Raw genomic sequence first — 20,983 nt, forward strand, 5'->3', positions numbered from 1 at the left:
CAGCAAGCAAAGCAAGTGTGCTGGTGTTGATTCTCAATAAGGAGATGTTGTATCCGATTTACACTGGCTGTGGTCTCCTGATCAGGTAGAGGTCAAGCATCCAATTGCAGAGGGAGGTTGAGGCCCAGGTTTTGAAGTTTACTGATTAAGGCTTGGGGGATGATGGGGTTGAATGCAGTACTGAAATCAATAAACAGCAACCTGACATATATATTGTTAGAGGATATAAAATCTAAGCATTAGATGATCTAATTTAGATAATCTAGGTTTAGATGTATGTAAACCAGTATTTTAAAAAAATCTTATTGTTACCTGCATTTATTGCACCTGACTATATCTGTCCAAATAACTACTTTTGGTATGTAACAGCTGACTGGATGATCTATTCATTGTGGGAAGGTCTCCTCCATTTATTGTAGTACTCACTCTGTTAAGAAATCCTGTAGTATTTTGCAGCTATACTCTTTCTAGTGTATGATTTTGCCAGAGTATTTGTAAAAACTCTACTTTGGTTTTGTAATTTTCCCTTCCCTTACACCTACATCCTAATTCCTTAATTCCAACAGGAATACAGGAATCTTGTGCTGTATCCAAGGAAATCTGAAGTCAATTTCTGTTGTCAGTTAGATAGAGCTCTTAAAGATTAGCGGAGTCAAGGGATATGGGGAGAAGGCAGGAACGGAGTACTGATTGTGGATGATCAGCCATGATCACAGTGAATGGCGGTGCTGGCTCGAAGAGCCGAATGGCCTACTCCTGCACCTATTGTCTATTGTCAATTCAAAGTATCAAATGTTTTTTTCAGTTTCTGAAAGAAGTAGCAATCAGTTGAAAATTTTAACCCCAAAATCTAATATTTACTTGGACAAAAGTAATTTTTAAATTTTATTTTCAATACCACAAGATCTCTTAAAGAATTTTGCATTTGTACATTTCACATTTCAACCTTTCAGTTGCAGTTCATTGTAAGATTATGTGCAAATGCTATAGATCTTTGCTTCAGAGCTGACACTGTTGTTGTTTTTCTTTCCCTAGTGTTTTGAGAAAATTGAAAAATCATTGCTTTTATTTGTATTTCAAGCTTTTTTTTGTTGGTTTTATGCTAGATAAACTGTATTTTTACTCTCCTTTCCCTACAGGTGCAACGTACAATTGCAAAGCAGATTCAAATGGTTCGACTAGTGGGTAAAGGCCGCTATGGTGAGGTATGGATGGGGAGATGGCGTGGTGAAAAGGTGGCAGTAAAGGTGTTCCCTTCTGCAGAAGAAGCCAGCTGGTTTCGTGAGACTGAGATTTACCAGACTGTTCTAATGCGACATGAAAGTATTTTGGGTGAGCTGGTCCGGCAATCTGATTTATATATTCTTTATGTAGGATAAGAGTCGAAAACAGAAAAACAGATGGGATTCTCATGCTAACATTTCAAGTTGTCAGAGTCCAATTTATTGTCAAAGGCACACAATGCACAGGTATAATAAAAAGCTAAGTTGCAGCTGCATCAGATAAACAGCACTTAGAAGAAAAATGTTAAGTTAAACAAAGTACACATTTTTTTTGCAAGAAAAAAACAAAAGACCAAATTAAAACAAAAGCAACACACACAAAATGCTGGTGGAACACAGCAGGCCAGGCAACATCTATAGAGAGAAGCACTGTCGACGTTTCGGGCCGAGACCCTTCGTCAGGACTCCGAAACGTCGACAGTGCTTCTCCCTATAGATGCTGCCTGGCCTGCTGCGTTCCACCAGCATTTTGTGTGTGTTGCTTGAATTTCCAGCATCTGCAGATTTCCTCGTGTTTGCAAATTAAAACAAAAGTCCATTTCAGTGCAAAATGATCAAAATGGGCATAGTGTTGCTAAATTATAGTGATTCAGGTTGTTCTGTGGTTCAAGAACTGAATATAGAAGAGTAGTAGTTGACTTGAGTGTGAAGCTGTAGGACTTCAGGTTTCTGTACCTCCTACCAGTGGTAGCTTTGAGAAGATGGCATGGCCTGGATTGATGATGGGGATCTTTGAAGATGTTGCATTCTTGAGGGAGCACTTACTCATTTGTTGGATATGGGTCTCATCGGCATGGCCAGCATTTATTGCCCTGTGTGAATTGTCTATGAGGTAGCAATGTTGAACCAAAACCTGACTGCTGCACTGAGTGTAGTAAATGGTTCAGACAAGCGGTCCAAACCTGAAATATTAACTTCTTCTCCTTCACAAATTCCTGCCTGCACTACTGCGTGTTCCCAGCAATTTCTGTTATTTCAGATTTACAATATCTACAGTTTATTTGATTTTCATTCACTGGGTGTACTAGTGATTTGGTGTAAATGTGTGATTTACTGGACAATTTCAGAAGGCAGTTAAGAATTAACAATGTTGCTGCAGATCTGCAGGCACAGAGACCAAATAAAAGCAGTTGATTTTTCTCCCCTTAAAGTACATGAGTGAACTGGATAGATTATAATGATCCAGAACTTTCATGGTCACTGTATTTGATACTAATTTTTTGTACCTGATTTATTTAACCAGATCTAAATCCTACAGCTGCAGTATTTGAACATGTCTTCAGTCACAAATCCAGGAATCTGGTTTATTAATCCAGTAACAAAACCGCATTACTATTCTACTCCACAAACTTCAGAAGTTTGTCATAAAAGTTTAAATAAATATGGATCCCTGGACTTGCTGTAATATGTGATTTTTTTTTTAATTCACCACCATCACTGCCAAGCCTCCATCAATCAAGCACTTTGTTTCACATTATGTCGTCCTCCTCACTATTTATATATTTGCTTCCTTTATTTTGTCTCTTTCTTGCTACAGATGAAAGATATATTTTTTGTAATCATGAACCTATGGTTCTCAAGGATAAAGTTGCATTTATCTTCAGTTTCTTCTGTACCTGTATCAGGCAAAAAATATCACTGTTACAAATGGGAATTGGATTATGTACTAAACTCCTCCCTTCACAGAATATGTTACGTTGCTGTTGCCTCTTTACACTTAGTAGTTAGGAGATCTAAGGTTATTGCTTTAGGAATAAAGACCTGCTCTCCAAGGCACTTTTGACATCTTAGAAGAAATAGGCCTTGTATGTGTGGTTCACTTGTGTAGTACCCCAGCAGTCATAGCTTACAGTTAAATTGTATCAACTGCTCTGCCTAGAGCTCTGTTATTCCAAAACTACATTATTTGTTGTGTGTGGATGGCAACAATAGGGCCAACAAAAATCTCCTGGAAATTCCTTTACACCTGGGGTAATCACTGGGATAAAGAGTTCAACACAAACTGAGGGGGGAAAAAACCAGAATAATGTACAAATTGGTGAAAGCAAGACAGAAAAAAAATCTGAAATTAATAATCAAATCAATTTCAACATGTGATATCAGTGTATCATATATTTAGCATTGCAGTCAGGCTTTTTAATGAGGGTACCTTGTCCTCATATCAGTGGTGGAATATGGATTGTAGTAACTTATCAGTTTTTGATTTATTTATTAGTTGTATAACTTGTTCCTATATAAAATGTCATAAATCTGAGACGGCAACAAACAAGTCTACACACACAAAATGCTGGAGGAGCTGAACAAGTCAGGCAGCACCTCTGGAGGAAAAAGAACAGTCAACATTTCAGGCCAAGATCCTTCACTGGGACTGGAAAGGGAGCAGAAGCTAGGGTAAAAGGAAGAGTGCATGTTGGCAGGTGATGGGTGAATTGATGTTCATCTTATCAGGTTGGAGACTAACAAGACAGAATATAGAAACATAGAAAATAGGTGCAGAATAGGCCATTCAGCCCTTCGAGCCTGCACCGCCATTCAGTATGATCATGGCTGATCATCCAACTCAGAACCCTGTACCTGCTTTCTCTCCATACCCCCTGATCCCTTTAGCCACAAGGGCCATATCTAACTTCCTCTTAAATATAGCCAATGAACCGGCCTCAACTGTTTCCTGTGGCAGAGAATTCCACAGATTCACCACTCTCTGTGTGAAGAAGTTTTTCCTCATCTCGGCCCTAAAAGGCTTCCCCTTTATCCTTAAACTGTGACCCCTCGTTAAACTGAGGTGGTGAGGTGGTGCTCCTCCAGTTTTCACTTGGCTTCAACATACAGGTATGGGAAGTGGATTTAAAATGGCTAGCCACTGGGAGATCATGGCCTTTGTGGTAGATAGAGCAAAGATGCTCAAAGTGACCCCCCAATCTGCTCCAGATCTCACCAATGTAAAGGAGAATATACTAGATACAATAAATTATACTGCATTCACATGTGAAGTGCTGCCTCACCTGCCCCCTCCCCTGACCTTATGACCTACCCATCAGCTGCACAAACTGCCCTCTGGTTCCCCACCTCCTGCCTTTATTCCATTGTCTGCTACCTCTCGTATTAGATTATTTCTTCTTCAGCCCTTTGCCTTCCCCACCTCTCACTCCCAGCTTCTCACGTTATTCCCTATTTCTCTAGCATTACGTTTTTTGTTCCAGATTCCAGTAACTTTTGCCTTCAAAAAATAATGATCTTTTTCCATAAAAAGGACATGCAAGCAGGGCCACACCCGTGCCAGGTCTGACTATTGTCAGATCAGAAGCACAAATTTTCTAGCATAATGTTTGGAAACTAAGGGGAACATTTTTTTTAGTCAGGCTGGTACCTGGAATGCAGAGTGCAGAATGAGAGTGATGGAAATAGAGTTGCTGAAAGCATTTAGAGCATATCTAGTCAACCACTTGAATTGCCCAGGCCAAAGTGCTGGAAGATGGATTAACGTGGATGGGTGACCACAGATCAGACATTGTGTCAAGCACACAGAACACAATAAAAGTTCACCATGTTGCATCAGAAGCAGCAGAATGCTGATCATAACAGCTGGGTGCAGCTCGCTGAACTCAGCCCAGTGTTTTTTTTAAGTTAGGATGAAACTAAGTTATCAGTACTAAGTGTTTTGCTATTCTTGTTCCTGGTTCAACATCATATTCCTCTTTTTTTCCCCAAGATTTCTTTGCTAGAACAATGTTAGAACATATTTAATCATGAGCATGGGAATAAGTATAATAGTTTATTATACAATAAACAAGTGCTAATCCTGTCTTTTATCATTTTTTTTTTACAGGATTTATTGCTGCAGACATTGAAAGCAAAGGTTCTTCGACGTGGCTGTACCTGATTACAGATTACCATGAGAATGGCTCACTGTATGACTATTTGAAGTGCACAGTTCTTGATACCAAAGCTCTACTAAAGTTGGCTTACTCTACTGCCAGTGGCCTCTGTCATCTCCATACAGAAATCTATGGTACACAAGGCAAGCCTGCTATTGCACATCGTGACTTAAAGAGCAAAAACATCCTGGTGAAAAAAAATGGAACATGCACTATTGCTGACCTTGGCCTAACTGTGAAATTCAACAGGTAATGAATCTGAAAATAAATCTCTTTTTAAACCGGACACTAACCATGAGAACTGGGTTGCAGTACTGCTGGCAGTGCTTTACAGAGATTTTAAAAATACAAAGCGCATGAATGATGTTTTGCTACATATGACAAATTATAAAATATTTTACACCACAATTTGTAAATTCAGGGGCTCCCTGGGTTATGAAAAACCTGACATGGAAATCCAACTGCAAACTCTCCCATACGTTTTTAAAGCATTTTAAAAAATGATAGTAATAATAATAAATTGTTTTGTGGTAATTCATTAATAACTGGATATAGTATATATGGGCAGTGTTAAGATGAATATTCAATGAAATGAAAGAAGCAAGTTTATGTAGAGCAACTCAATATAGATTACTATAGAAAAGGGACATTTGTGACTTGGCTTATTGACAGTTTTCAGAACTGATACTCATGTAACTGTAAAGTCCTGCATTAGATCAGTATAAAGTATATTCATCCTCGTGTTGACCGAAAATGAATGATTTTTCCATCTCTTGACTTCTTTGGATTTCCTTTTCTTAACCACAAAAAAAAGTTCAGACAATTTTTTTAAATTACAAGTGTTTAAAAGCAGTGGATTATGGTTAATTGGGACAGGTCAAGACCAGTACATTTTGGCCCAATTAAGCAGTTGCCCCAATTAGTTGAATTTTCGTAGAAATAGTTAAAAAGGTATATAAAAAAAAAATACAATCTACTGTTTAACTGAGTAACAAATTAAGTACTTAAATGAAATACAGAACAAATTAGAACACTATCAATGCTGTTACTGTACTATAAAACTATAATTAGTTCCCTAAGGTTAGTTCAATGTTCTTTTGATTTACTACAAATGAACAGAATCCGTGCAGACACCTAGTGTAGATAATCGACTGCCTTCATGCAATGATTCTTGATACCTTCAAATTCTTCACTGTTCATAACTAGTTGAAGTAGTGAAATCGTTTCTTTTTTGCTCCCAGCTGTTTCTGGCATCTTCAAGCCTGAATGCTTGAAACCACAGAGAAAAAAAATAGTTCTGAATTGCCTTACTACTCATTTCTTGCCAGCTATTAGTGACTAAAATCACAGCTTTTTGAACATAAGCAAATGCAACTGGGGATATTTAAAAAGTTTGTCTGAGTAATGTCTAATGGCCACACAAGTGTAAGTATCCGACATTAGATAGAAACTGTTCAGCAACTGTTTCCTGCCCCAATTAAGCAGCATAGTGTTCTAAATAAATGAAGGGAATCCCAGCTATTCTCTCAATTAGTTTTTGTTCTTTAAGAACTGTTCCAATTATGCGGCTGTCGTCATTAACCAATAGTCCAATTAATCAGAATCCACAGTACTTAAATAATTTAAACTGTGCCCACTAATCTAAAACCAAGCTGGTGTCGTGTGTGCATTTATAATGTAGATATGATTGCACTACTAGTATTACATTATGGTGTCAGTCTACATTATGTTATCATAGTAGGAACTTGCCAATGGCACTTGAGCCTACTATTTTTCATCTTAGAAACAAGCATATCAATAGAATTAACCTAATGTTATATGTGAAAATGACTGTTCTTACTCATTCTGTGATATCTTAAATGTTCTAAGAATTTCCTTAAGTATGTGGTTTTGAGAGGTGGTGGCATAGGACGGTTTCCAATATTAGTTGTGTAGTGTGTACTCTCAAAACTTGTTATTTGTAACAAGAAATATTTCTGCAATTTTTGCATTTCCTGGAAAGTGCTAGACATGACTGGGCTTTTCTGTTACAGACTTTCAAAAATTTCCAGTTTCATTTATAACAAGATCTATAAGAAACTTCTACACAATCCTTGAGACTGAATATATTACATTGGCTTTCAGCTATAATAGTTATGAGTGTTGCCAATATTATTATTGTCTGTAATAAGAAATTTGCAGTTCAGTGGTGTCCAGTTTTTAACCAGAAAGGTCATTTCATAAGATCAGTTGTAATACATTAAATATAATTGCTTGGATTACACCAACAGCAGTTTATGCTTCTTGATTAACAATATTAAAATAGTTAACTATATGACTTACTATTGAATACTGCATTTCGTGAGGTACATTTGATTTCTATGCCTCTGATTGGATTGGGGTCAACACCAAGTTTCATTAGTTGCATTCGTGCCCAAGTTACTGTTACATTGTTTGTTTATTTTCTGGTAGAATCTTGCTTCTGACAACCTGCCTGGAAAGCTATCCCAAAAAAGTAAGGTGAGGATTATGTAACCAACCAAGATTGAGGGATAGCTGCAGAACAGCCATAATTCAGTTGAATGGCTTACAGGACTGAATAATTGTGGCCCTCATCACTTTTATTATGCTGCTCTATTTTGCTCTCAATTCTGTTTGAATCTGGATTTTGTTTTCTCTCATTTTATATAATGCTACATGATTAAGACACACATGAGATGTGTGAACATTTGAAGAAGTTTCTGCAGCCATTTAAGGATATCAGGCAGTTAAGGTTACTTGCTTTCATACTGCCTCCTAAATAGTTGTGTACTATATAGCAAACTGGTGGTCAGATGGTACTTTCCAAGTGGTAAATGTTGGAAGTTTGAGCTCTGTTCTACAGATATTTCCCATGGTATTCTTGGGCTTCACTTTGCATTATTTGCAAAATGTCATTAATTTCCTGGAAATCTACCAGAATGTCCAGTTCAGACTTGTACATAATGTATGTCTCTTTACCTATGCCTGTATACATTAGCTGACATTAGAATAATGGGAATTGTTTTTCTTATTTAAACATTAATGAATTAAAATATTTTATTAGTTCTGAAAGCTTATTCCTGTTTTTATATTACAGTGACACAAATGAAGTTGATATCCCATTGAATACCCGAGTGGGAACTAAACGATACATGGCACCAGAAGTGCTAGATGAAAGCCTCAACAAGAACCAATTCCAGGCATATTTAATGGCAGATATATACAGCTTTGGCTTAGTGATTTGGGAAATGTCACGTCGCTGTCTCACAGGAGGTACACTACACATTCATCTGTAGATGTGGTATTATTGTATGTTAGATTGTGTTCCTGAATCAAATTGGGCTACTTTTATCAGATTTTTTAAATATGTGTAACTTCTATTTGTGAGCCATTTTATATCTTTATACAATGCACAAAATGGTAATCTCCTTAAGATGTTAAACTATAATTACTGAGTAAGTGTTGCTCAGGTTCATTATTTCTCAAAAGTCCATACTGATTGGAAAATACTTGAAAGCTTGTGGCTCCATCTTAGAAACAGCTGTCATTAAATGCAAGATTTTTCCTCTCAGAAAATTATAACAACATACTAGCACTGTTCCTCAATCAGCCTGCCCACTCTACATAATTCAGTGATAAAAGTCCTTGACAAAGTCCTGTAGAAAGTGGATCAATTTCCATATCTGGGAAGTCACCTCTCTGCAAAGGCAGGATCAGTAATAGATCTCAGCACTGCCTGTAGTGCATCATCTGAGGAGGGGAAAAACATTCAAAAACTGCAAGCTTGCTCATATCAATGATATATGTACTGCAAGAACCTCAAAAATATGAAGAGGAATCCCTGCTGTCTGTGCAAAGTCCTCTAAGCCCATTTGCAAGATGAGAACCAATGTTATTGGGCTCTCCTAGCCTATCGTCAAGGTTTTTCTTGTGGTTGACAGCATTAGTAGACTAGCCACATGATTGTTGTCATAGCAAAAAAAATTATCAGATTAATGAACCTATTTAAAGGATGTTATAAAAGCAAATGGTTAAAATGGAGAAGGTCTGTCTTGTCTCCAATGAGACAGAGGGAACTCTAGTGTATTTTCCTTAACTTGCAAGCTATACCTCACTAGAGGCAAAAAGAACATTGAACAACTTTTGGAGGACGTATGAGCAGTGCATCACCATCTATAATGCCCATCTTATCCCCTGAGGCATCTCCAGCTCGCCAACTGTGGGAGAGTATGCACAAACTTCATTGGTCTCATCTCAGAACCTACATAACTTGGATCATAGAATAATGGAGAAATAGCCCAGAAACAGGCAGTTCAGTTCACCAAGTCTGTGCTGACCATTAACCATCCTTTAACTAATCCTTCTTAAATCCCATTTTATGTTCAACCCACAATCTTATCAACTACTCCACCCTTCCACCCCAGACTCCAGCACTCTCATACGCACTGCAGAGGCCATTAACCTACCAAAATGCACAATTTTAAGATGCAAAAGGAAACTAGAGCAGTCGAAGAAATCTACACATGGTGATCTTGCAAATTGCACACACAAGGACTCAATGTCAGGATTGGGTCCGAGCCTCGTGATGTGTGGCAGCGGATCTTTCAACTCCACTGAGCTACGAACTGGAATTAAAGCAAATCCATCTTCAATCCTATGGTATTGCCTAAGCAAATAGAAAATGGTTTGACTTAACAAATCGGTAGAATGTTGCAATTTAAATTAAATATGACAATTGGTAAATTAAGAGGCCCCATTTAACTCCTCTGAATACTGATGTAAGCCTTTTGACTGCTCAAGAATCAGAAAGAACCTGTCCAGGAACCTACTCTTAACTGGGATATAGTCTTATGCTGGGAACTGATTCCCAACTCATCATCAGGATCTGCTTGCAGTGAGGATTCCCCTCAGCCTTACTGATTGCCTGTGCTAAAATAGCTTTGACACTTATGAGGTCTGCCCTCAGGTTCACAAGTTTTTAAAACTATCACTGTATTGATTCTTTGTGAGAACCATTTGCGAATGCATAGGCACTATCAACACAAATCATCTTGGTTCACTCAAATGAAAAACTCTGCTTGCAGTCCTCCCACCAGATGATTTCACCTATCCATTTCAATGTGCCAGGACCGTGTTAGGGCAAGTTCTATCCGAGAGCTAGGTAGTGCTGTTCTTTTAGATTCAAGCACCCAGGGCAGGCATCCTATTCCGTGCACTAAGAAATAGCCCAGTTACAGGCTTATCAATCTGAAGTATTACTTCAGTTAACTGCCAGATATAGCTTTATCATAGCAGTGAATCTCCAGCTTTGTCTTTTGTCATCAAGATTCAAGTTTAATAAATCACAGTACATCAAAATGGACAGTAAACAGCATTGTTTGCTTTAACATCTGGGGCAGCCTGCAACTGTCATCACATACTCCAGTATGTACATACAATACTGTGTAAAAGTCTTAGGCACATATATATATAGCTAGGCTGCCTAAGACATTTGTATGGTGCTGTATTTGTCAATTTGGAGTGGAAAGCGAGTTTGTAAATCTGACGAGAAGAAAGGATATTGAAAATGGTGATTGTGGAGCACTGTGGCAGGGGTGTGGGACAGGTGTCAGAGAAGAAATGGCAGGGACAGGGAGTGGAATGGGTGCAGACACGCTCAGCCCTGAGACATGAAGCAAGGTCATTTGATTCCAAACAATTAGTTTATTGATCATTATAGAATGTCTTTCTGGCGCTTCCTCTTGTCTCCCCACTCCCTTTCCCTTTTCCCAACCACAATTCTCCTCTCCATCATCCCTTTCTACTCTCAGTGTACAATAGAGATCCATATCAGAATCAGATTTATCATCACTCATATATGTCATGTTTTATTTTGCTGCAGCAGCAATACAATGCAATACATAAAATTTCAGTACTGTAGAAAAGTCTTAGGCACCTTAGCTGTATATATGTGCCTAACACTTTTGCACAGTACTATAGTATGCTCAGCAGAATAACACAGAACACAACAAGCAACAAAACAATGAACTATACACCTTACCGGGGTACAGTCTCCATAGTATTTGCAGCTCAGTGAAGTAGGGATGCTCATATATTGGTCTGCATAGTGAAAGTGCAGACTATTTGGCTGTGGAAAAAGCAACAAAAATAAAAAGAGGAAATGTTGGAAATATTCAAGAAATCATCACCTATGGAGAGAGAAAAGATAATACTTCAGATTGATAACCTGTCCACACATTGTATTTTTTTCTTTTTATTTCAGATATTAAATATCTGTAGACATTTATTTTTCAATCATCTAGTAAACAATTGTGCGCATTCTAAAATGTCTATAATTTCCAAATAAGGCCTACTGCAGAACAGTTAAGAAGCAAGCTAATTTATTACCAACAAGGCACACAGACAGACTGTTGTACTGATTACTTCAGTTGAAATGAGTTTACTCAACGTAGATCAGGAATCAATCCTGGAGCCACTTTTTGAGCATGTATGTACCTGCTAATTCATCAGGAAATTTCCAACTTGTGTTTTTTTTTTTCCCCTGCAGGTATTGTAGAGGATTACCAGTTGCCATATTATGATATGGTGCCAAACGACCCCTCTTATGAAGATATGAGGGAAGTGGTGTGTGTTAAATGCCTCCGTCCAACAGTTTCTAACAGGTGGAACAGTGATGAGGTGAGACTTCCATACTATTTCATGAGACTTGCAAGGACACGGTGATTATTTTAACTGTCCATGATTGACTAATCCAGTATTTTCAATAGACTGCACCATGAAATCTTGGCACTCACTTTTTGGTTTTTGGAAAACTGTCAAAACAATCATCCTATAGGTTTTGCGTCATATGATCTTATGCATTTATTTTCAAATTGGGAGTAATTAACACAGCCTGGATGATTGATGTAACAAATATCGTGGTAACTAATTTACCTATCAGCAAACAGGGATCTGTCTTGTTAGTAATTGAAGACTTTACATTCTGGACCTTGCAGGCAATACTTTCACAAATGCCTGGTTTAATAGTTAATAGAGATGTACTTGGGTTTATACTGAAGATTATCTCATACCTACTGAGCTTTGATAAAGATCTCATAATTCAGTTTGTAACCTAACCTAAATGTCAGGGAAGTGGAGGACTTGCAGCACAGGGGAAGCCATCAGCACATCTACTTGTATTTTTGGAAGCAGTCAGATCTGGTCTCGCATTCAAGCTTTGGGTTCGTAGTTCAAGTTTATTGTTGTCATAGACATACATACATAGGGTAGAAATGCCATGAAAATTAACCTTTTGCTATAGCAGCACGATATTTTACAAAATGAGGACAAATATTTGTGCGTCACTTATGTGTGCAAAATAAGCTACAAAATAAGCAAAATGACACTAGTGCAAGATTGAGAGAGAAAAGGATACAGTTGGGGTAGTGTTGGGGTTTTTTGATTAGTTCAAGAACCTGACAATACTGAGGAAGAAGCTGTTGTTGAATCTTGAGGTGTGGTGTTTCAAGCTCCTGCACCTCCTGCCTGATGGCAACATCTATAAGAGTTCAGGGCCTGGATGGTGAAGGTCCTTAATGATAAATGCCCCATTCTTGAGTCATCGCCTCTTGTAGATGTCTGTGATGGTGGCGAGAGCTATACCAGTAATGGACATAGGTCTGTTTTACTGTAAGATCATTTGGGAATCATGAACGACCAAGTTCTTACATAACTAAATTTAGTTAGGATTGGCCTAATTAGGAGAGAGATGCTTAATAGGCTAGTTTCTCAAAATCATCTTGCTTATACATGTGTATAGATTAGCAGCCTAATTGAACTAAAATTCATACCAGCAATTTTACTTGAAATGATAACCTTCTTTAAGATACCTATCAGGGGCTGTGGAACATATTACTGATGCAGTTCACCAATGTATCGAGCAGGTTTGCTCTTTAAAGCTGCAGAGGTTGAGAGTAAGTTCAGTTTGAAGACTAAATGGTTCTTGTTGGATGGGTTGCCTCACACTTTTCCAGCTGATGACTTAATGGCACTGGCAGAGGTTGAGAAATATAGCAGTCAAAATCTAACAGTAAAACTTTTAATAAATTGGGTAAGGAAAGAATGTCATCTTAACATTGAGCTAATATTTTGGTTTAAGCTTTTAATGAAACATGCTTTTGAATTTATTCAGGGAAGTTAGTTCACAGGTTTGTCAAACTTAATATGACCTTCACAAATACAAGAAATTCTGTAGAATGCATGAATCCAGAACAACACACACACACAATACTGGAGGAACTCGGCAGGTTAGGCAGCATCTATGGAACTGATTGAATAGTCAACGTTTCAGGCCACTGAAGAGTTCAGTTTATTCATTTCTATAGATGCTGCCTGACCTGCTAAACTCCTCCAGCATTTTGCATGTGTCAGTGTGACCTTCATTGTTTGTTTTCTTGTTCCTGATATCTGTCTTCTACTTTCACAGTGTTTAAGAGCAGTTCTGAAGTTGATGTCAGAATGTTGGGCCCATAATCCTGCCTCTCGGTTGACAGCACTAAGAGTGAAGAAAACACTTGCCAAAATGGTGGAATCTCAAGACATCAAGATCTGATCAAGCCTCTCGACAATTGACAGTGTTGTTCCAGAGGGGCAGAGACATCTGGCGTGTGATCAGAAAGATGGGCATTTGCTTGCCGCAAAACTTACTTCACACCATACTAGATAGGCTGCTAATGATCTTTTGAATTCAGGAGTGTTTCATGCATGGCATATGTGTGAGAAGAAAGGACTTCTGATAACAAGCTTCCATACCATTACTTCATAAAAGACAGCAAAATGTTTTAACAATACAAGACTCTAACTTGATGTTGTTGAAGCATCTTAAACTTCCTTGGATTTCTATGTGTCCCTGACTTTTTTTATGCTCTGCAATCCAGAGTGGAATGTTGATAGCTGGCCTTTTGTGAACCCTAAGAATGTTGTCTCACAGCCAGGAGATGGTGCTTTCTGTGAAAGCCTCAGTCTGAATCATTTTGCAAAACTATTGCTGGTATTTTAATAGCTACTTTTCATCTATCTGTCAGTGGGGTCTGCCAGGTTCTCTATTGGGCTCTAAAGGCATGACAGTTACGTCCCAATTCTGCCCTAAAGTCTGTTGAATCAGCTGGTCTTTTGTGCGTTTGCAAGAACTTTAAAAGTACTCACTTCACAGAGTGAGTTTCTGCTGGTGCCTCGCAATGATGAGGTTTCTTCTCTCAATCCAGAACACTATGTTTGCAGCTAGCTTCACTGCCCAGGTTGCAAATTGGAGGCTACAGACTCAGGATTCTTTACTTCCTTGAAACACATTTTTTCTTGTTAACTCTTATGTCCATTCCTGCTTTTATCGTTAATCACTCACTTGCTTTCTCTTTTACAAAAGAGTAAGCAGTAGGGAGAACCTTGAATTTGATTTCTGTTAGCTGGCAAAATTATTTTAAAATTGATGTCAACTTTGTAAAGAGTAGAATGGTATTAATTTTGGAAATGAACACCAGCTCTCTGTTTTGTTAATTATGTTCTTGCAGTTTTACATTGGGTAATAATCGTGACCCTCTGGATGAAACATTTTTCATTATTTGAACCTAAAAAGATAGATTATTAGAGAAGGTCCATTTTAGGCCACAACATATCTCTCATCTCTGAGAACTTTTCATGCAGTGTCTGCTATTACTGTATTGGTCGTAAGATGTCTTTAAATTACAAGTGCATTATTCTGCTCATATGTGTAGCGGGGTGGGTTGCTGTTCCATTATAACAATACTAACTTTTACTTGGAAGCAAGCATGTAAAACTCTACATCTTTAAAACAACTTTCGCTGAGGTAATGTGTTCTGTCAGCATTCTTTATGTTTGCACCAGTATTCACCCAGATTAAGTTGTGTTTCAAAAGGTTATCACTAACTTGTTCTCACAAAGTGTGGCATTGCATGTATTTATTTTTGAGGATGAGTTATCACTGTTAAGGATCCTGAGCAATCACACTATTTCCCATATCTGCATTTAGTTGTTCGATTCTATTTTGTCATAGTTCCTTAGCAATCAGTAGGGACTGTCAGAAGGAGTGTGAACTTCACTGCGTTCCAGGAGAAAACACTTGAAGCTGTGAAGTGTTGGTTCATTTAAAATAATGTATTGTCAATTCATCTGAATAATTCCAAAGTATATTCATGTATTGATGAACTTAGTAATCCTATTAATAGTGGCTGTCTAATGTGCCAGGTTCTTGGATGCCTCAACCTTGTAAATGTTATGTAACATAATGTTTATATTTTGTGTAGCATGGCTGATGATAATCTGCAAGCTATTCTTGTAAATCTGATAGCCAAAGTAGGACTTGAAGCTTTTTTTTCCCTGACAAGAGGGATGTTGAAGATACAGTGTAATTCATTCATAAACATGATTGACTTTGTTACATACCATGCAGAGTTATACATCTGCATTCCTTGGTTCTCATGTTTGCATTGAATTTGAAAGATACTGTATCATGTTCAATGTTGATTAGCCAGTTATAATCTGCTGCCCAGTCAATAATATTGTAATATGCTTAGGCCCTGACCTCTGATGCACTGCACCAGAGGCGATTCTGTTTTTCCCATGAGTCTGAAAGGCCCACAACATTATTAGTGTGTTTTACTTTACATTTGAGATTTACAGAAGTGTTCCTTTTTGAGAAAATTCATTCAGATATTTTTTATCATTTTTAATGCTGCAGGAATTCATACTGACTGCTGAAACTTTTTAAACTCTAGAGAATAATGAATGATAGGAATAAAGGTGAATTACACTGGCTGTCCCTGCCAGTGTTCTGCATTCTCTCATCATTTATTATTTTAATACAGTGGCTGTTTTTATGAATTCCTTTTCTTAAAATAGCATCTCAGAGGTGCATTCAGTTCATAGTGGAGCTGGAGATAGAGAACATATTTTTATAATGGAAGTACAAAATGGCCAAGTAAATCTGGAAGATAGGGGTGAGACCTGAAACTCTAGTCCACTTCTGTTAAAGATACTCCTATCTTTCAAATGAAGTTGTGTGTGTGAATTAGAGAGTTTTTTCAAAGAAAGTGTTTTTAATTATTGTGCCTTTTTTGTTAAGTCAGCCTGCCTTTATTTTATTTAAAGGAGAGAAAGGGGGATTTACCACTTGCCAGTCCAATGTGTCATCCAAAAATGTCTCATTATAGCGTAGACAAAATGACAAATCAGACTATTTTGCAATCATTTAGTCAGCTACTTTGTACATAACAAATGGACAGATAACAGAGGGTTAAAGCAGTGATGTTAATCTAATGCTTATGTCATCGCAAGTCAAACAAACTGATCACATTAAACTAAGCATAAAGACTTATAAACATATTTTGTACAGCATCTGATAAAAGGTGCCTTATTGCGTTTGCCACAGATTACTTTGCAAGAGGTGCATCATGTACACAGATTATGTCCTGTATCTGAATATTAAGTAAATAACATTATTTTAGTACACAGTTGCTCTGTTGGCTATGGTTGCTTGTTTTCCTTCCTTGTTGAAGTCAGGGTGCACTTACTGTGTAACTACTGCAGGATGTGTGGATATCAAATCTGTGTACCCATGACATATCTTTTGCTGATTTCAGCAAAAGGAACGAAAAGATGAATTGATCTGAAAATCTGAGAACAACTTGAAGAAAAATAACTACTGTAATGTTAGTAATTTTGTTTTATTTGTCAGCTCCTGGAATATTTTTCAGACTGTTTAGGATGTGTTTAACAGCTACAGTTTTGATGACTTCTTTTAAAAATACTATTGTTTAATCCTTCTCCATTTAGTGGTATTATTTTTAGTTGTCCTTCAGATATAGAAATATTGTTCAACTGGAGGCATTTCAATTAACTAATAACCAGTCAACCAAACCAATTATTCCATCTGTTTTTAAACATACCCATATAATCTATAACCTCTTCTGTTTTATAAGTATTCTGATAGAATGTCCTATAAATAATCTCTATGCTTCCAAGCTGCTTGAAGCCGAATTCCAAAGCCACATGATACAATATTATGGTTTATTTCAAAAGTTTATATACTAAGTACACACACAAAATTATTCTCTTTTTGTAAGACATTCTACATTCTCAACCTTTGAAATCTCCTCTTATTATGGTCTGCTTTCCATCTAATTGCTTTCACCAGTCCCATCTCCAGATTATGTGCATCTTTAAATAACCTTTTCATTTTGTATTAGTTTTACTGACTCAATGTAGTTGCGCTACATATCTGAACTGCAGTTTAAATTGGGGCCACTCATGATCTGTTGAACTTCTCTCCAACTTAAATCCTTTTATTTAAATGTTAAATCCTTTTGTGGGGGAAACATGTTGACCAACTTGATTTATTTTTGATGTGCATTGGAAGCTGTTGCTGCTTTCACTTTTGCACAGAACTAGCAACTATGACCACCTGCTATAGAACATTGACTTGTTATTAGTTTGTCTTATTGATGGGGTTTTCATTCAATTTAAAATAATGCTAAAGTATTATTTTTTAAAAATTCTTTTGCAGATGTAAAGTCATGAATTCTGTAAATAGTTCTCAATTCCCCATCCTTTCTCACTGAATGGAAAAAGTAACACTAAATCAGTTCCCCTCTCGCAAAAAAAATCTTGGAAAAGGCAGGGAAAAAGAGGTAAATTTAGCAAGCACATTTATGGGAAACAAAGGAACAGTGAGTGTTGGTTCAAACCAGGAATCAATTTCTTAGGCAAGCAGTATATCTAACATTTTCTGCTTCAGTTTAAAGAAATGTATTTATTCTCTTGTTAGTATTCAATGTTTTTGGGAGGGAAATGGGTGCATTGATCAGATTTAAAGAAAGTGTTTATATGTACAGAGATCAAAACTCAGTTCTCAAGAGTTCCAAGACTGGCAATTAAGATGCATTCTCATAGATAACTGAGGAAAAGATGCATTGACCACTACAAAACAATTTGGATTTCTGTACTAATACCATCCTGACCATGTGAACAGAATTCACCATTTATTACTATAAGTATCCAAATTTGTATACTATTGTGATCTATTGGAGATGCATTTATGGGGAAAGTGAAAGTGTGTGACTTTGGATTTATTCTGTCCATAAGACCCAGGCAAAGTCTGTTGAGGAGCATTTGCTGAAGAATAGTTTCTGAAGCGGAAACTTCCAATAGTGATTTCCATTAAACTCGCTTCATTTTCAGGACTGGTAACAAGTTCTTAAGATGTTTTAAATAAAAGAAATCCTCCAAATGTGGTTTCCAGATGAGTCCGTTGAATTACAGAGCCTTGTGTCACCTCCACCCACACGTGTTGTCCTTTGTTGAGCTCAAGAATAGCATAGCCCCAGTCTGTGCTGCTCTGTGTGCTACTCTGAAGTATGAATGCATGCTGGCCATCAACTGAAAGAGCACCAAGACCAGAGCCTTGGCCAAATTCCACAGTCACCACAAACATGTAGATGCCTTTGAAGGGAGCTTTGAAATAGCCTTTTTCCGTTAAATAGCCATCTCCATAGTTAAGAAAAATCCAGTCAAAATTCAAAATCTTGCTAGTTTCAGAATTGTTGGAAAGTCCCACGAAAAATGCAGCCTGGAATTCTAAACAGATAAAAAGTAAAAATAAATCAAAACTAAGCAATTAATTGCCATTTTTAGCTCGTCATTTGAATAAGTGTTCCTTTGGATCCAAGGGGATTTCTTTAATACAAACAGTACTGTGCAAAACTCTTAGGCACACACATATATATAGCTACGGTGCCTAATACTTTTGCAGAGTACTGTATATGACAACGTGGAGCAAAGGACAAATTTGTCAATCTGGTGGGAGCAAAGGATGTTGGATATGGATGTCGGTGTTGGACAGGTGGCAGAGAAGAAGTGCCGGGGCAGAGGGTGGGGAGGTGGTGCGGGTGCAAACTCACCCAACTCTGAGACAGCAGGCAAGGTCATTTGATTCCAAAGCATTTGGTTTATTGATAATTACCCAATGTTTCTGTGGTGCTTCTTGCTTCCTGCTCCCTCTCCACTCTCCCTTTTTTCCAACCATACAGTACTGTGCAAAAGTCTTTGACATCCTAGCTATATATATGTGTCTATGACTTTTGCAGAGTATTGTACATACACACTGATAAATAATGTTGAGAAGTAAATATTTAGAAGATGCCTGTTTTATCAGTCTGGGCAAAGAATAGGGAAACCATTCTGGAACTATAAAGCATTAGCTTGGTCACATTTAGTCTACAGTTGGTCTTCAGACTGGGAATATGAGAGGACTAGAGACACTTAAAATGTGCAAGGTACTCCAACAAATAGTATAGCTGTAACATAACAGGATCAGGTTTATTTGTCACTGATATAAGTAGTGAAATTTGTCATTTAGTAGCAGCAGTGCAGTGCAAGCATATCAAATTACTATAAGCTATGATAAAATATATAAATAGTGCAAAAGAGGAATAGTGGGGTTGTATCAGTTCATGACCATTCAGAAATCTGATGCTAGAGGGGAAGAAAGTGGTCCTAAAATGTTGAGCGTGGGTCTTCAGGCTCCTGTATCTCTGGTAATAATGCAAAGTCCCAATTCTTGTACTCAGTACCCTGATTGAAGAGGACAAGCCAGAATAAGAAAGGTTGGGGTGGAATGAGTACAAACTGGGGTGATAAGTGAAGCCAGGTTAATGGGGGAGGAGGATAAAGTGAGAAGATAGGAGGTGATAGGTGGAAAAGGTGTAAGGATTGAAGAAGGAGAAATCTGCCGTTAACTGAAGCAATATTATGGCTCAACCAAGTCTAGACCATAGCCAAGCATTCTAACAACTGAAACTGGTTAAGTAAAGAGATGTGAAGGGATTGAGTGAGCCAAAGAGGACTAATGCTTTTTTTTTCCGGGTGATTATAATTGAGTGGTTGCATTAAGATAAGAAATTTCTTGGGAATACCAAAGTACCATGTTGAAATAGGAAACAAAGCCATTGCAAAGGATAGAAAAGAATGGAACTGGGCAAGCACAGGTCCTACCTATTGGAATAAAGATGGAAATGCTTTGGATGAAGATGTCAAGTTGAGTTCATTGTTTTATGTACAAGCATGATTTTTAAAAAACCTGTTTGCAGCGTCATGTATGTACAGACAATACACAGAATGTATAGAAAGGCTAAGTAGGTTAGAACTTTAGGTTGGAGTGCAGGAGAATGAGGGAACATCTTACAGAAATATACAATATTATAAGGAGTATAGATAGGATGAATGCATACAGGATTTTCCTCCTCGGAATAAATAGAGGGCATAAATTTAGTCTGTAAGGTTAAATATTTAAGGGAAGCCTAAGAGGAAATGACTTCACTCGGATTTAGATTTATTTATCACATGTATATTGAAACACAGTGAATGTGTCATTTGTGCTAACAATATACTCGAGGATGGTCTGGGGACAGCCTGCAAGATGATATAAGTGTGGAACAAGCCACCAGTGGAAGTGGTAGATGTGAGTTCACTTGTAACATTTAAGTAAAGTTTAGGTGAGAGGGGCATGGAGGGCTATAGTTCAGGTGCAGTTAGTTGAGACTAGGCAGAAGGTCAGGCCAGTGCAGACTAAATAGGCCAAAGGACCTGTTTCTGTGCTGTAGTGATCTGTGAATCTATAACTACACAAGACACTGAAAAAAGAGAGTGTGTTCAATTGGTATCAGTGGATGCAGATACATTGAGAAGGATATTCCATCTGTAAAGTCAAAATGTTGCTGCAAAGGAAAAAGAAGTAGGGATTCTTTGGGCAGAACCTCCAGAGATACCCATGGAAGA

The 20,983-nt window shown here is 37.6% G+C and overlaps 2 protein-coding genes across 6 annotated transcripts in view; one reads left to right on the forward strand and one right to left on the reverse strand.

Moving 5' to 3' along the window:
• The window catches only part of bmpr1aa (bone morphogenetic protein receptor, type IAa), a 260,246-nt gene extending 243,581 nt beyond the window's left edge, over positions 1 to 16,665 (forward strand). For all 3 annotated transcript variants that reach the window (XM_073025226.1, XM_073025225.1, XM_073025227.1), the window contains 5 exons: positions 1,140 to 1,332; positions 5,110 to 5,407; positions 8,256 to 8,431; positions 11,706 to 11,836; positions 13,623 to 16,665. In XM_073025226.1, the coding sequence (XP_072881327.1) occupies positions 1,140 to 1,332; positions 5,110 to 5,407; positions 8,256 to 8,431; positions 11,706 to 11,836; positions 13,623 to 13,748 (924 nt within the window). In that variant the 3' untranslated portion in view covers positions 13,749 to 16,665. The remainder of the gene's footprint in view (positions 1 to 1,139; positions 1,333 to 5,109; positions 5,408 to 8,255; positions 8,432 to 11,705; positions 11,837 to 13,622) is intronic.
• mmrn2a (multimerin 2a) overlaps positions 16,387 to 20,983 on the reverse strand; it is a 32,870-nt gene continuing 28,273 nt past the window's right edge. For all 3 annotated transcript variants that reach the window (XM_073025211.1, XM_073025212.1, XM_073025209.1), the window contains one exon: positions 16,387 to 18,784. In XM_073025211.1, the coding sequence (XP_072881312.1) occupies positions 18,405 to 18,784 (380 nt within the window). In that variant the 3' untranslated portion in view covers positions 16,387 to 18,404. The remainder of the gene's footprint in view (positions 18,785 to 20,983) is intronic.

The sequence above is a fragment of the Hemitrygon akajei genome, chromosome 21 (genome assembly GCF_048418815.1).
Source record: "Hemitrygon akajei chromosome 21, sHemAka1.3, whole genome shotgun sequence".
NCBI classification, from domain to species: domain Eukaryota; kingdom Metazoa; phylum Chordata; class Chondrichthyes; order Myliobatiformes; family Dasyatidae; genus Hemitrygon; species Hemitrygon akajei.